The sequence below is a fragment of the Gossypium hirsutum genome, chromosome D13 (assembly GCF_007990345.1).
Source record: "Gossypium hirsutum isolate 1008001.06 chromosome D13, Gossypium_hirsutum_v2.1, whole genome shotgun sequence".
NCBI classification, from domain to species: domain Eukaryota; kingdom Viridiplantae; phylum Streptophyta; class Magnoliopsida; order Malvales; family Malvaceae; genus Gossypium; species Gossypium hirsutum.
In genome coordinates, this window is record NC_053449.1 from 551491 (window position 1) to 564292 (window position 12802).

Genomic DNA, 12802 nt, shown 5'->3' on the forward strand with positions numbered 1-12802 from the left:
CTACTTGCATTACATGTAAACAAGCTAAATCCACCGTGATGCCTCATGGTCTATATACTCCTCTTCCTATTCCTAGTTCACATTGGACTGACATTTCAATGGATTTTGTAATAGGTCTACCAAGGACAAAGCGTGGACGAGATAGCATCTTTGTGGTTGTGGATCGATTTTCTAAAATGGCTCAGTTCATTCCATGCCACAAGACTGATGATGCAACCCATGTTGCCGATCTATTTTTTCGTGAAGTTGTGAGATTACATGGAATCCCAAGGACTATCGTTTCCGATAGAGATGCAAAATTTCTTAGTCACTTTTGGAAGGTGTTATGGGGTAAGTTAGGTACTAAACTACTTTACTCTACTACATGCCACCCTCAAACTGATGGTCAAACCGAGGTGGTAAATCGAGTTTTGGGATCTTTGCTTAGAGCCATAATAGGTAAGAATGTTAAATCTTGGGAAGAATGGATACCCTATGTTGAGTTTGCTTATAATCGTGCTGTTCATTCTTCCACAGGTTTTACTCCTTTTGAGATTGTATATGGCTTTAATCCACTTACTGTTTTAGATTTGCTTCCTTTACCTTTAAATGAGATTGCTAATTTAGATGGTGAAAGGAAAGCTGATTTAGTGAAAGAGATCCATGAGAAGGCTCGTAAAGCCATTGAGAAAAAGAATGAGTCCAATGCACATCGAGCTAATAAAGGGCGAAAGCAAGTCTTGTTTGAACCTGGAGATTGGGTATGGGTGCATATGAGGAAGGAACGATTTCCTTCTAAGAGAAAGAATAAACTTGATGCACGAGGAGATGGACCATTCCAAGTACTCGAGAAAATAAATGACAATGCTTATCGCATTGATCTTCCTGGTGAGTATAGTGTTAGTGCTACTTTCAATGTTTCTGATCTTTCTCCTTTTGAATTTGATGTAGGTTCAGATTCAAGGACGAATCTTCTTGAAGAGGGGGAGAATGATATGAGCCAAGGAGGTGACACTCAAGGGGTTATTTTTCCTTGTGGTCCAATCACTCGAAGCAAGGCACGACAATTAAAATAAAAAATGAATGCTTTTGTCCAAGACTTTGTTGCTACAAATTTAAGTCTTCATGTTCGACGTTGACAAATACGGGAATGCAATTCACTGGACCAATTTTGGAATAGTGAAAGCCCATAAATTGGTGGATTAATCTTTTATGTATCTTATTATTATTATTTAGTTAATTTTATTGGATTATTATTTATTTATTTTCTTATATAATTTTAAAGAAATTTATTAGGATTCAATTACTATTGAAAGAGTTTTATTAGGATTCAATTACACTTGTAATTTGCCTATAAATAGGCTTACTTTCTACACATTGAAGACAGAATGAAAAAAGAGATAATTTATTTTCTTCCAAATTTGTGTGAGGCAAATTTTTGTGAGTAGAGTGATTCTTCTCTTGCTATTTAGTTTGGAGTCTGTTACTTTCGAGGGTATTTCGGAGTTACAAATATTCAAATTTCTTTCCCGTTCATCGGTGTTTCTAGAGGTTCTTCTTCTAGGGGTTTCGTAGGGAGCCGCTCAATCATTGGCGTTTTTGGTTACAAGTTAACCAAGGGTTCCATAAGGCAAATCTATCATTTTTATTATTTATTTATTATTATTTTAACTAATTTTATTTATTCTCGTTTTATTTCTAATGTTTCTCTTGTGTCTAGATCCAGGATTCCGCATCAATAACTTAGACACATAATTAGACAACAGTGTAAAAGTGTAGATACATAAATCACAATAAGCGTGATAAGTAAATTGTATGTAAAAAAACTCATATAAATATTATATTAATAGATGAGAACATCTGTATTTAAAAAAAAATCCAGAAAGATGATTGCATACCAAGGCTTGGAACATTGCAATCTTGGTACACAAAAAAGCAAAAAAAAATTAAGCAATAAGATTTCATAGAGCTATAAAATGTATACAACAGTAAATTAACACAAAAAAAAAAAACAAAGTAGAAAACTAACCCCCACCCCCCCAATTTGCCGTCCACAGTAGTTGTGACCTTATTATATAATCTTCAATTCTTAATAATCTATACTATATATGTATAGAACACAGACACTTAAAACATGCAATAAGCAAACCATGATGATGACCCAAATTTTATGTGAAAATATTAAACCAAGCAAGCATCATAAGCAACAATCCTATCCATGATCTTGGCCACACTATCTTTGGACTCCTTTAACACCTTGATGCTGTTTTTAAGCTTCTCACGCTTTGCAACAATGGCAGGAGATTCCACCAGCATCATCTTTATCCCATGTCCATCTGGTCCCATCAGCTCCTTCACAATCTCATCAATGTCATTGTGTACAAGATTATGAACATGGTATCGTAAATGCAATGCCATGGAATCAACCAATCTCACCTTAAATACCTTCCAATAAGCAACCATTCTCATCTTCAGGTCGAAAGCTTGTTGCAGGATCGAAACATCCGAGTGTTTTCTAAGATGTTCGATTTGGATTTCCCCTAAACCTTGGAGATCCACACTGCAAGGCAGCGGCCGCATGTTTGTTCCAGATATTTGGTTTATGAAATGGTCTTGTTGCTTCATGAGCTTATTCCACTCCATCATGTAATCAGGGTTACATGTATAGCCTGTTAGCTTCTCCATTTCTACAATCTCTTTCACCCTATTGATTGATTGCTCCCTCAGCTTTTGAACAAGGTTGTGAGCAGCTCCTTTCGCGGATACCTTGAGGTGATAATACATTTCCGAGTGGCGCGTCAAAACAGACATCACCACATCGTCTATGTAATCCCAATACTTTTCGCTGAGTTTGATAGGGAGATACGATATCCTCTCGACTTTTCTCCGTAAGATACGAAGGACTGCTTCACAGGGAAGGAAGTTCGGTAGTTCGATCCCCCTAGCATCTTCCAAACCCTTGATCTCTTCTGTTAAAAAGTCTTTTGATAGATTACTTTCCTCGCAGTTGTGAAGCTCATCGGAGAACCGGTTCAGCATTTCAACAAACCGAGCAGTCCCGTGCTTCGTGTTGTCCTCGGGGTATTCATCAAATTCCCCCCTCCAAAGAAGTTTCTTCAGGGATTCTTTAGCTGCTTGAATGATCCTCATCATAGCTTGAGTGGCATCAGCAATAGAAGTTAAGGCCTTTGGCATTTTCTCTAGCTCTGAAACATTTGCATCCAGCTTTGCACTAATGTTTTTAACAATCTCTGGCAAGCACTTTGCAATTGCATTAGCTTGAATTCGGACAAGCTTTTGAGCCAAAACATGAACACCCACAATTGATTTATCAATACGTGACAAATGTGCATTAGTTTCGAACAATCTAGCCTCTTCCTTCCTTGCTTCTTCATAGGATTCATCACCAATCCGATTCCGAACACAAACATAACCAAGTCCTATATTCACATCATCTGCAGTAACCTTGTCAACAAGCCCTTCGGGGGCCCTATCTACTTTAGTAACCACGGCAAGAGTTCTCTCACCATTCTTGTCCACTTGTTGCGACATCCTAATGGATTCACAAGTTGAAAAATCAACCGTAGCCGACAGAACATTAAGGATAATGCTTTCCTTTGGTGTTATGTACTGCATGATGATGTCCCGGATCTGCTCATATATGTTGTCGGGCTGACCATGGACAGGAACTCTGGTAATTCCAGGAAGATCAACCATGGTAAGATCAGGAACCCCATCTTTTCTCACCACCAAAGTCAAAGGGATGTCAGATATGCTCTTACCCGGGCCTGCAACCTCATCAGTTGCAATGTTTATGGCTGTTGCAATCTGGGGTTCCTCCACTGGGACCGTTTTGCCATTGTACTCCAAGTAGAGCTCTAGCCCTTGCCTTGCATGGTTCTGCAACCTGATTATAAGAGGTACCCTGGTGCAAATGCCCTGGCTACGAGGAAGGTTAACACCAGCCAAGGATTCAAGAACACTAGACTTGCCTGATGACTGGTCTCCAACCACAACAATTGTGGGGAGCTGTATGCCTTCTTTCATCACCATGAGCAGCCTGAGCCTGTCGATGACATCAAGCAAAGGTCGGATTTTGTCATTGTATGATGAAATAATTGGGGCTTGGGCTGCTGCTGCTCCCACCACCTTAGGTTCTTCCATAGGAGGAGTTGCTGGTTGAGAATCTTCATAATCATTGATGACACCAATGCTCCCTGAATCAGCTTCATCATAGCTACCCATTTTTTAGAAGTCGAGACAGGATGGGAATTGGCCAAACTTGATGTTTTAGATGGTTTTTTTTGTTGGAAGTTGGAAAGCAATAAACTTGAACTAAAGTGAAGACAAATTCAATGAAGCATGTTTGGCTTTATAATGAAAATTAAAATAGGGTAAAGCACCGAAATTAGGAACAATAAAGCGATAGCATCCTATACCAAACCCCAAGAAACAAGCAAACGAAGCTACAATGGGAATGGAAAACTTTATGTTATACTTTGAATTGTAGAAAATAATGATACAAGGACAGAAGAGAGGAAACAGAACAAAATCAAATCGTGACCAACCAAAAGATGAGTGTGTCGATGACAGAAAGTTCGAAACATAAACAGCCCCACAAGTTCCTACAGGAACTAGACAGCAGAACTATATGAAACAATGTATTCACATTGAAGTTTCGGATAGATGCCACGTACAAGCCATGTTGCCATTACCTCATATGCTCTTTGTGTCAAATGAGCTCCATCCCAACTAAGCTGTTCATTAGGGTTTTCGCATACCGGTACTTTTGGATCTCCGCACCAACTTGATAAGCCAGAATTGTAGTCTTCCCCAATTCCGCAGCAAGCTTTTTGCAATGATGTTGGATCAAAACCAGATGAGATTTTTCGAAAACTCAGAACATGACTAGAACCATTCACAGTACGATCACATAAACTTATGGATGCAAATAAATCAGACTTACCAAGCAGATCAGCTTTGCTCAAAAGCCACAGGAATGCATTGTAGTAGTCACCGTAGACAACGATTACATCTGGATGTTTTTCTTTTAGCTGATCAGCAATAGCTTGTTGAAGAAGATGATTATGATAGATTGAAAAAAAGGCTTGACTTCGTCCCTTTCGTATACCTACTCTAAGACAAAAAAAAAATCATTTTATTAATTAAGCTTTTTGTTTATTAATAATTTGTTTTTTTTTCAAATTCATTAAATACAATTAAAAACATTTGGAAGAAAAATCTAATGGTAGACTAGATATAGTTAAGATAATATCTAACAGAGAGATCGATGTTCGAGTATTTGTTGAAGTTCTTACGTAACTTTTAATAATTTTACAAACGGATAGAGATAATAGTTTATTCGAACATTTATTTTTAATAGAGTGAAGAAACCCAATTATTTAATTTATGGGTAAACTACATAAAGGGTAACACAAGTATAAAAAGTTACAAAATGTTCATCTAACTATTCAATATTGTTTTTTTAGATCACCCGGCTAACGGTGGCTACTTTTAAAATTTGAATAATAGAAATTTAACCCTCAACACTTATATATTGTATCAATTTAGTCTTGATTCTAAAAAAAAAATTTAACTCTCAACATTTACACATTGTATAATTTGGTCTCTCTTTTTGTAATTTTGCTTTTCTTTGTGACATTTAGTGTTAATTTTAAAAGAATAAGAAAAGAAAAAAATATTATCTTAGATTTCTGGGTGCTCCTATTTTTTATATATTTTTAATCAAATTTAACTGATAAATTTATTTTTAACTTTTTAAGTGAAAGGGTAAAGAAAAACAAAGTTGTACTAGAAAAAAGAAGATCAAACTACCCAATGTATAAATGTTGATAGTTAATTATTTCTGGAATCAAGATTAAATTGACATAATTTATAAATATTGAGGGTTAAAGTTGATATTATGCGAATATTAAAAGTTGCCACCGATGATCAGTAACCAAAAAAGACAAAACTGAATAACTTAGTGATCATTTTGTAACTCTTCATAAATTTTAGTACAAAATTAAGTGAATGTTAACGTGTTTGAGGCAAATCTCGATGAACATGTCATGCAACGCATAGCTAAAGGGGTAGATAAGAGCTTTAGACCTCTTTTAGTTAAATGGTATCATTATGATTATAGTGCCTCTTAAATGTCAATTGTTTAATTTAGTTCCTTTCTAGCTTTTATTTAAATGGAACAATTGTAATTTAGACCCTTTTCAAATGTTTAAATTTAATTTCAGTTATTTTAACGTAAAATATTTTAGCTTTGTCCCCTATTTTTTTAATTTTATCTTGGCTCTTCATCACATAATTCATGACTGACATATATGCCATAGGTCATAAGATTGAGTCAAACTATGCAAAAACTCTTTAGTTTCACCTGTTTGAGCACTTCAAGGCGTTCTCACTCTCTAAACCCACCAAGGATCTAGACAAAGTCGGGAGACAAAACTCCGACTGGGGACAATACTGGACTTGCTTATATCTGCTTTATAGTTGTATTTGTAGCATACAATGTATATTTTGTCAAATTTGAATACTTCTTGTTTGCTTGTCTATTATTCTTTTGATAGAAGATACAACTTTCTTTATTTGTATGTCCATATAATTTGTTACATTCGATCTGTGAACCATATTTGACCTTCATATTGTCAACCATGCCACTTGTTCAATGGAAAATTACCTTTGTTGATTTGTTCTTGGTTGACATTAAGTTCAAGGTTCGAATCAGGAAAACCAATCTCTCTCCCCTTATTATATTTATGTATATACATGTATTTGACCTTCATGTTTGTTGGTGAGAAAATGGTACAGAGTAAATTGAATTTTGCTTTTTGTTTGGTGTGTTTCCTAGGGAAAGCTTTATGGAAGCCAACAAGAATGGAAATTTGGTTGATGTTGATCGGAAGGCGTTCGAAACTTGGAAAAAATGAGCGAGGAGGTATAGGTCCCTTGCTCCTCCCACTTTGTCATAACTTTTCATTGGAAGTTTTCTGTTGTAATTTTGTATTGAGTATCGTCCCGAGTATTTTCTTTAATAGGAGAGGAAACCATATGTTACTCAGCCTACATGAAGGATATGACTGAAGCGGATAAAAATATTGTAAAGGTAACTGGGATTCAGAGTTTATGGATGCTAATTTCGTATAATTTAAACTTTCTAGAGCGACCTAAATATGTTGTTGGTGTAATTGGTGAAATTGTTTGTTGTGCTTTCATAGCAATGCTGATACATTCTGAATATTTGATCATGGAACTTGTTCCGTAGATTCTTAATTCAGAACTATGAATAGGGGCATACTAAGGCATACTAAAGATGCATGATTTTGAACTCATGATCCTCTCATCTTTACATAATCTATGTTGCCACTCGGTTTTCTCCCTATCGTTGTCAATTATTGTCATCACAATTGCTTTTCAATGATTTTTTCAGTTAGAATTAGTATCTTTTCCTTGTTTTGTCCACAAAAGCAAGGATGATATATGATAGCTGTGATTTATCTGACAATTAGCTTCTCTAAATCTTTCACCCTAATCAATTGTCAAAAATTTGCTGTTCTAGTGCTTATTGGCTTCTCGTTTTTAACTTGAAAGTTAACTTATCTATTGTTCAAACATCAAAATGGAACAAAGTTTTGCATCATATTCGAAGTTATTAATGAGTTATTTTCTTTAGGTGGATGATGAGGCTGATTCAGCAATGGTTGGGAAATTTGATGAGGTTTGTATATATGTTTGGAGCACAAAAAACATAGCAAATATAGATAAATTTACGTATTGTATATCTACTTGTGCTTAAACTAAGTCATTCCCCTGCCAGTTGAGGCTCTGAAACCTTTGGGCACTGAAGTTCGAGTTTCACTATGTAAATCATGTGTTGGTTCTCCCCCAGATTTATTTTGTTTACTTAGTTAGAGTTGAGTTAGCTTCAGTGAATGTAACGATTGATTATGTTAGTTCCCCCCTCTTTTGCCACCTCTTCTTCGTTGAATTTACAGTTCTATGAAGATTATGGGTACTATGAAACATCTGATGATGATGGTGAACCATACCACTCTGGAGGATTCAAGAGCTTAAACACAACTGAACAGTAATCGAAGTCTTCCCCACATTTCAGTTCAATTACCTAACTTAACCGCAATCATATATTGTGCACAAGACCGATAAGTTATGGCTTTCATGAAGCAGGGAAACTGCTATCGAGGGCGGAACTTGAAGATGTTCTGGTTTTTGTTTCATGTCAATGGACCTTATCCAACTGGCAATGGTGGAAAAAAAAAGTTTGCCATTTTGATTCATTTGTTAAGGCAAATCATTTGGCTATTGTAAAGTAGTTATAGGGGTTTTAGCCTTCGAAGCAGATTGGTATTTGTTTTGCTATTTGGCAGTGGCAGTGGCAATGGCAATGGGGGTTTCACAGGTGAGTGGCAAGGGCTATAGAGGAAGCATCATTTTGTCTATATTTTTTTAGTTTTATGGAATTTGGTTGATGGAATAGGTGATATGTTGGGTTGGATAAAATAATCTATATTTTATTGAAGTTATGTTTGTTTTTATCTGTTAGAAAATTGAAGAATGATATTAGAAAATATTTAGTCAAATAATTTGTATTAATAATAGTTAATTATGCCTTTGTGGCTAAGCTCATGGAAATCATTTAAAAATAAAATCTAATAAATAATTAAACATATGATTTAAAATTAATAATAATAACAAAGTAATATGTACGAAATTTAAATAGGTAAATACATTTGATTAAGCTTTATGTTCTGTTCTAAATTTGGTTTCTTAATACTTCTTCTGAATAAGTTGGTGTCGAGTTGATTCATGATACCAATTTAGTCACATGGTTAAATAACTATATAGATACAAAAGTTAAATATTTAAGATGATTGATGCCTTCTGAACATAACACCATTTAAATTTATATAAATGTATGAAAATACGAAAAATACTCAATAACAATATTTATTAATAATTTAAATTTTGATTTTTTTTAGTTTTCTTTTATTCAATTGGTGTCAAGTTAAATCGTGACGCTGATTCAGTTACAATATATAGAATATGACGTGAGTGACAGACCAATTTTATTTAAAATTTTAATATAAAATAACAATAAAGGTTTGATTGAAACGGAAAAATTAAAGATTTAAGTTGCTTGATGTCTTATGTAAAGGTTTAAATCGCATCATTTGCTTATTTCCTTAAGTTTAAGTTGTTCCTTATAACTTTTATAAAAATGTGTGAAAATACAAAAACACCCTATGATAATGTTTATTAATTGTTTAAAATTTGAGTTTTTAGTACTTCTCTAATTAAATTAGTGTCGAGTTGATTCGTAACATCAACTCAATCACACTTAAATTAAAGTTTCCATACATAGAACACCAGGTGGGTGAGAGTGATAGACGAGATTTATGAAAAAAATTCATGTAAAATAACAATGAAGTTTCGGTTAAAATAATAAATTTAATTTGTAATATTTATAATGATAAATTTACACAGAATACTTGCCATTTGCATATTTTTTATAAGTTTATTTTATTTTTTAAAATAAAGTTTATATAAAGGTATGAAATGCAAAACTACCTTATAATAATATTTATTAATCGTTAAAATTTTGATTTTTTTAATACTTTGTCTAATCGAGTTGGTGTCGAGTTAGTCAATGATATAATTTAGACATATAATTAGACAACAGTGTAAAAGTGTAGATACATAGATCACAATGCGCGTGATAAGCAAATTTTATGTAAAAAAAAACTCATATAAATATTATATTAATAGATGAGAACATCTGTATTTAATAATTAGACAACAGTGTAAAAATGTAGACACATAGATTACAATGGGCGTGATAAGCAAATTTTATGTAAAAAAACTCATATAAATATTATATTAATAGATGAGAACATCAGTATTTAAAAAAAAAATCCAGAAAGCTGATTGCATACCAAGGCTTGGAACATGGCAATCATGGTACACAAAAAAGCCAAAAAAAATTTAGCAATAAGATTTCATAAAGATATAAATTGTTTACAACAGTAAATTAACACAAGAAAATAAAAATAAAACAAAGTAGAAAACTAACCCCCACCCCCAATTTGCCGTCCACAGTAGTTGTGACCTTATTATATAATCTTCAATCCTTAATAATCTATACTATATATATAGAACACAGACACTTAAAACATGCAATAAGCAAACCATGATAATGACCCAAATTTTATGTGAAAATATTAAACCAAGCAAGCATCATAAGCAACAATCCCATCCATGATCTTGGCCACACTATCTTTGGACTCCTTTAACACCTTGATGCTGTTTTTAAGCTTCTCACGCTTTGCAACAATGGCAGGAGATTCCACCAGCATCATCTTTATCCCATGTCCATCTGGTCCCATCAGCTCCTTCACAATCTCATCAATGTCATTGTGTACAAGATTATGAACATGGTATCGTAAATGCAATGCCATGGAATCAACCAATCTCACCTTAAATACCTTCCAATAAGCAACCATTCTCATCTTCAGGTCGAAAGCTTGTTGCAGGATCGAAACATCCGAGTGTTTTCTAAGATGTTCGATTTGGATTTCCCCTAAACCTTGGAGATCCACACTGCAAGGCAGCGGCCACATGTTTGTTCCAGATATTTGGTTTATGAAATGGTCTTGTTGCTTCATGAGCTTATTCCACTCCATCATGTAATCAGGGTTACATGTATAGCCTGTTAGCTTCTCCATTTCTACAATCTCTTTCACCCTATTGATTGATTGCTCCCTCAGCTTTTGAACAAGGTCGTGAGCAGCTCCTTTCGCGGATACCTTGAGGTGATAATACATTTCCGAGTGGCGCGTCAAAACAGACATCACCACATCGTCTATGTAATCCCAATACTTTTCGCTGAGTTTGATAGGGAGATACGATATCCTCTCGACTTTTCTCCGTAAGATACGAAGGAATGCTTCACAGGGAAGGAAGTTCGGTAGTTCGATCCCCCTAGCATCTTCCAAACCCTTGATCTCTTCTGTTAAAAAGTCTTTTGATAGATTACTTTCCTCGCAGTTGTGAAGCTCATCGGAGAACCGGTTCAGCATTTCAACAAACCGAGCAGTCCCGTGCTTCGTGTTGTCCTCGGGGTATTCATCAAATTCCCCCCTCCAAAGAAGTTTCTTCAGGGATTCTTTAGCTGCTTGAATGATCCTCATCATAGCTTGAGTGGCATCAGCAATAGAAGTTAAGGCCTTTGGCATTTTCTCTAGCTCTGAAACATTTGCATCCAGCTTTGCACTAATGTTTTTAACAATCTCTGGCAAGCACTTTGCAATCGCATTAGCTTGAATTCGGACAAGATTTTGAGCCAAAACATGAACCCCCACAATTGATTTATCAATACGTGACAAATGTGCATTAGTTTCGAACAATCTAGCCTCTTCCTTCCTTGCTTCTTCATAGGATTCATCACCAATCCGATTCCGAACACAAACATAACCAAGTCCTATATTCACATCATCTGCAGTAACCTTGTCAACAAGCCCTTCGGGGGCCCTATCTACTTTAGTAACCACGGCAAGAGTTCTCTCACCATTCTTGTCCACTTGTTGCGACATCCTAATGGATTCACAAGTTGAAAAATCAACCGTAGCCGACAGAACATTAAGGATAATGCTTTCCTTTGGTGTTATGTACTGCATGATGATGTCCCGGATCTGCTCATATATGTTGTCGGGCTGACCATGGACAGGAACTCTGGTAATTCCAGGAAGATCAACCATGGTAAGATCAGGAACCCCATCTTTTCTCACCACCAAAGTCAAAGGGATGTCAGATATGCTCTTACCCGGGCCTGCAACCTCATCCGTTGCAATGTTTATGGCTGTTGCAATCTGGGGTTCCTCCACTGGGACCGTTTTGCCATTGTACTCCAAGTAGAGCTCTGGCCTTGGACTTGCATGGTTCTGCAACCTGATTATGAGAGGTACCCTGGTGCAAATGCCCTGGCTACGAGGAAGGTTAACACCAGCCAAGGATTCAAGAACACTAGACTTGCCTGATGACTGGTCTCCAACCACAACAATTGTGGGGAGCTGTATGCCTTCTTTCATCACCATGAGCAGCCTGAGCCTGTCGATGACGTCAAGCAAAGGTCGGATTTTGTCATTGTATGATGAAATAATTGGGGCTTGAACTGCTGCTGCTCCCACCACCTTAGGTTCTTCCATAGAAGGAGTTGCTGGTTGAGAATCTTCATAATCATTGATGACACCAATGGTCCCTGAATCAGCTTCATCATAGCTTCCCATTTTCTAGAAGTCGAGACAGGACGGGAATTGGCCAAACTTGATGTTTTAGATGGTTTTTTTTGTTGGAAGTTGGAAAGCAATAAACTTGAACTAAAGTGAAGACAAATTCAATGAAGCATGTTTGGCTTTATAATGAAAATTAAAATAGGGTAAAGCACCAAAAATAGGAACAATAAAGCGATATCATCCGATACGATTACATCTGGAAGTTTTTCTTTTAGCTCAGCAATAGCTTGTTGAAGAAGTTGATTATGATAGATTTAAAAATTATTCAACTCCTTTAAAATTATATAATTTAATTTTGGCCTAAAAAAAAAAAAGTCTTGACTTCGTCCCTTTCGTATACCGACTCTAAGACAAAAAAAATCATTTTATTAATTAAGCTTTTTTGTTTATTAATAATTTGTTTTTTTCAAATTCATTAAATACAATTAAAAATATTTGAAAGAAAAATCTAGTCGTAGATCAGATAATTAAAATAATATCTAGCAGAGAGGTCGATGTTCGAGTAT

At 35.4% G+C, this 12802-nt stretch overlaps 2 protein-coding genes across 3 annotated transcripts; both read right to left on the reverse strand.

Moving 5' to 3' along the window:
* Positions 1-1925: 1925 nt before the first annotated feature.
* LOC107935544 (dynamin-related protein 4C) lies at positions 1926-5116 on the reverse strand. 2 transcript variants are annotated; one of them, XM_041109826.1, is made up of 3 exons: positions 4946-5073; positions 2416-4828; positions 1926-2331 (listed from the first exon to the last, which is right to left on the reverse strand). In XM_041109826.1, exons 2-3 carry the CDS (start codon positions 4222-4224, stop codon positions 2161-2163), a joined length of 1980 nt encoding a protein of 659 aa, XP_040965760.1. In that variant the 5' UTR covers positions 4225-4828; positions 4946-5073; the 3' UTR covers positions 1926-2160. The 2 variants fall into 2 exon arrangements, with proteins under 2 accessions (XP_040965760.1, XP_016723659.2); XM_016868170.2 differs by having other exon boundaries at positions 1926-4828; positions 4946-5116.
* A 4873-nt stretch (positions 5117-9989) lies between these two features.
* LOC107935545 (dynamin-related protein 4C) lies at positions 9990-12553 on the reverse strand. Its single transcript, XM_041109827.1, has 2 exons — positions 10482-12553; positions 9990-10397 (listed from the first exon to the last, which is right to left on the reverse strand). Exons 1-2 carry the CDS (start codon positions 12288-12290, stop codon positions 10227-10229), a joined length of 1980 nt encoding a protein of 659 aa, XP_040965761.1. The 5' UTR covers positions 12291-12553; the 3' UTR covers positions 9990-10226.
* Positions 12554-12802: the final 249 nt, after the last annotated feature.

Coding starts and splice junctions, on each gene's coding strand:
- LOC107935544 (XM_016868170.2), bottom strand. CDS start 4,224: ATGGGTAGCTATGATGAAGCTGATTCAGGGAGCATTGGTGTCATCAAT.
- LOC107935545 (XM_041109827.1), bottom strand. CDS start 12,290: ATGGGAAGCTATGATGAAGCTGATTCAGGGACCATTGGTGTCATCAAT. Junction 10,398..10,481: donor CTTATTGGAAGGTATTTAAG/GTGAGATTGGTT, acceptor GAGATTGTGAAG/GAGCTGATGGGACCAGATGG.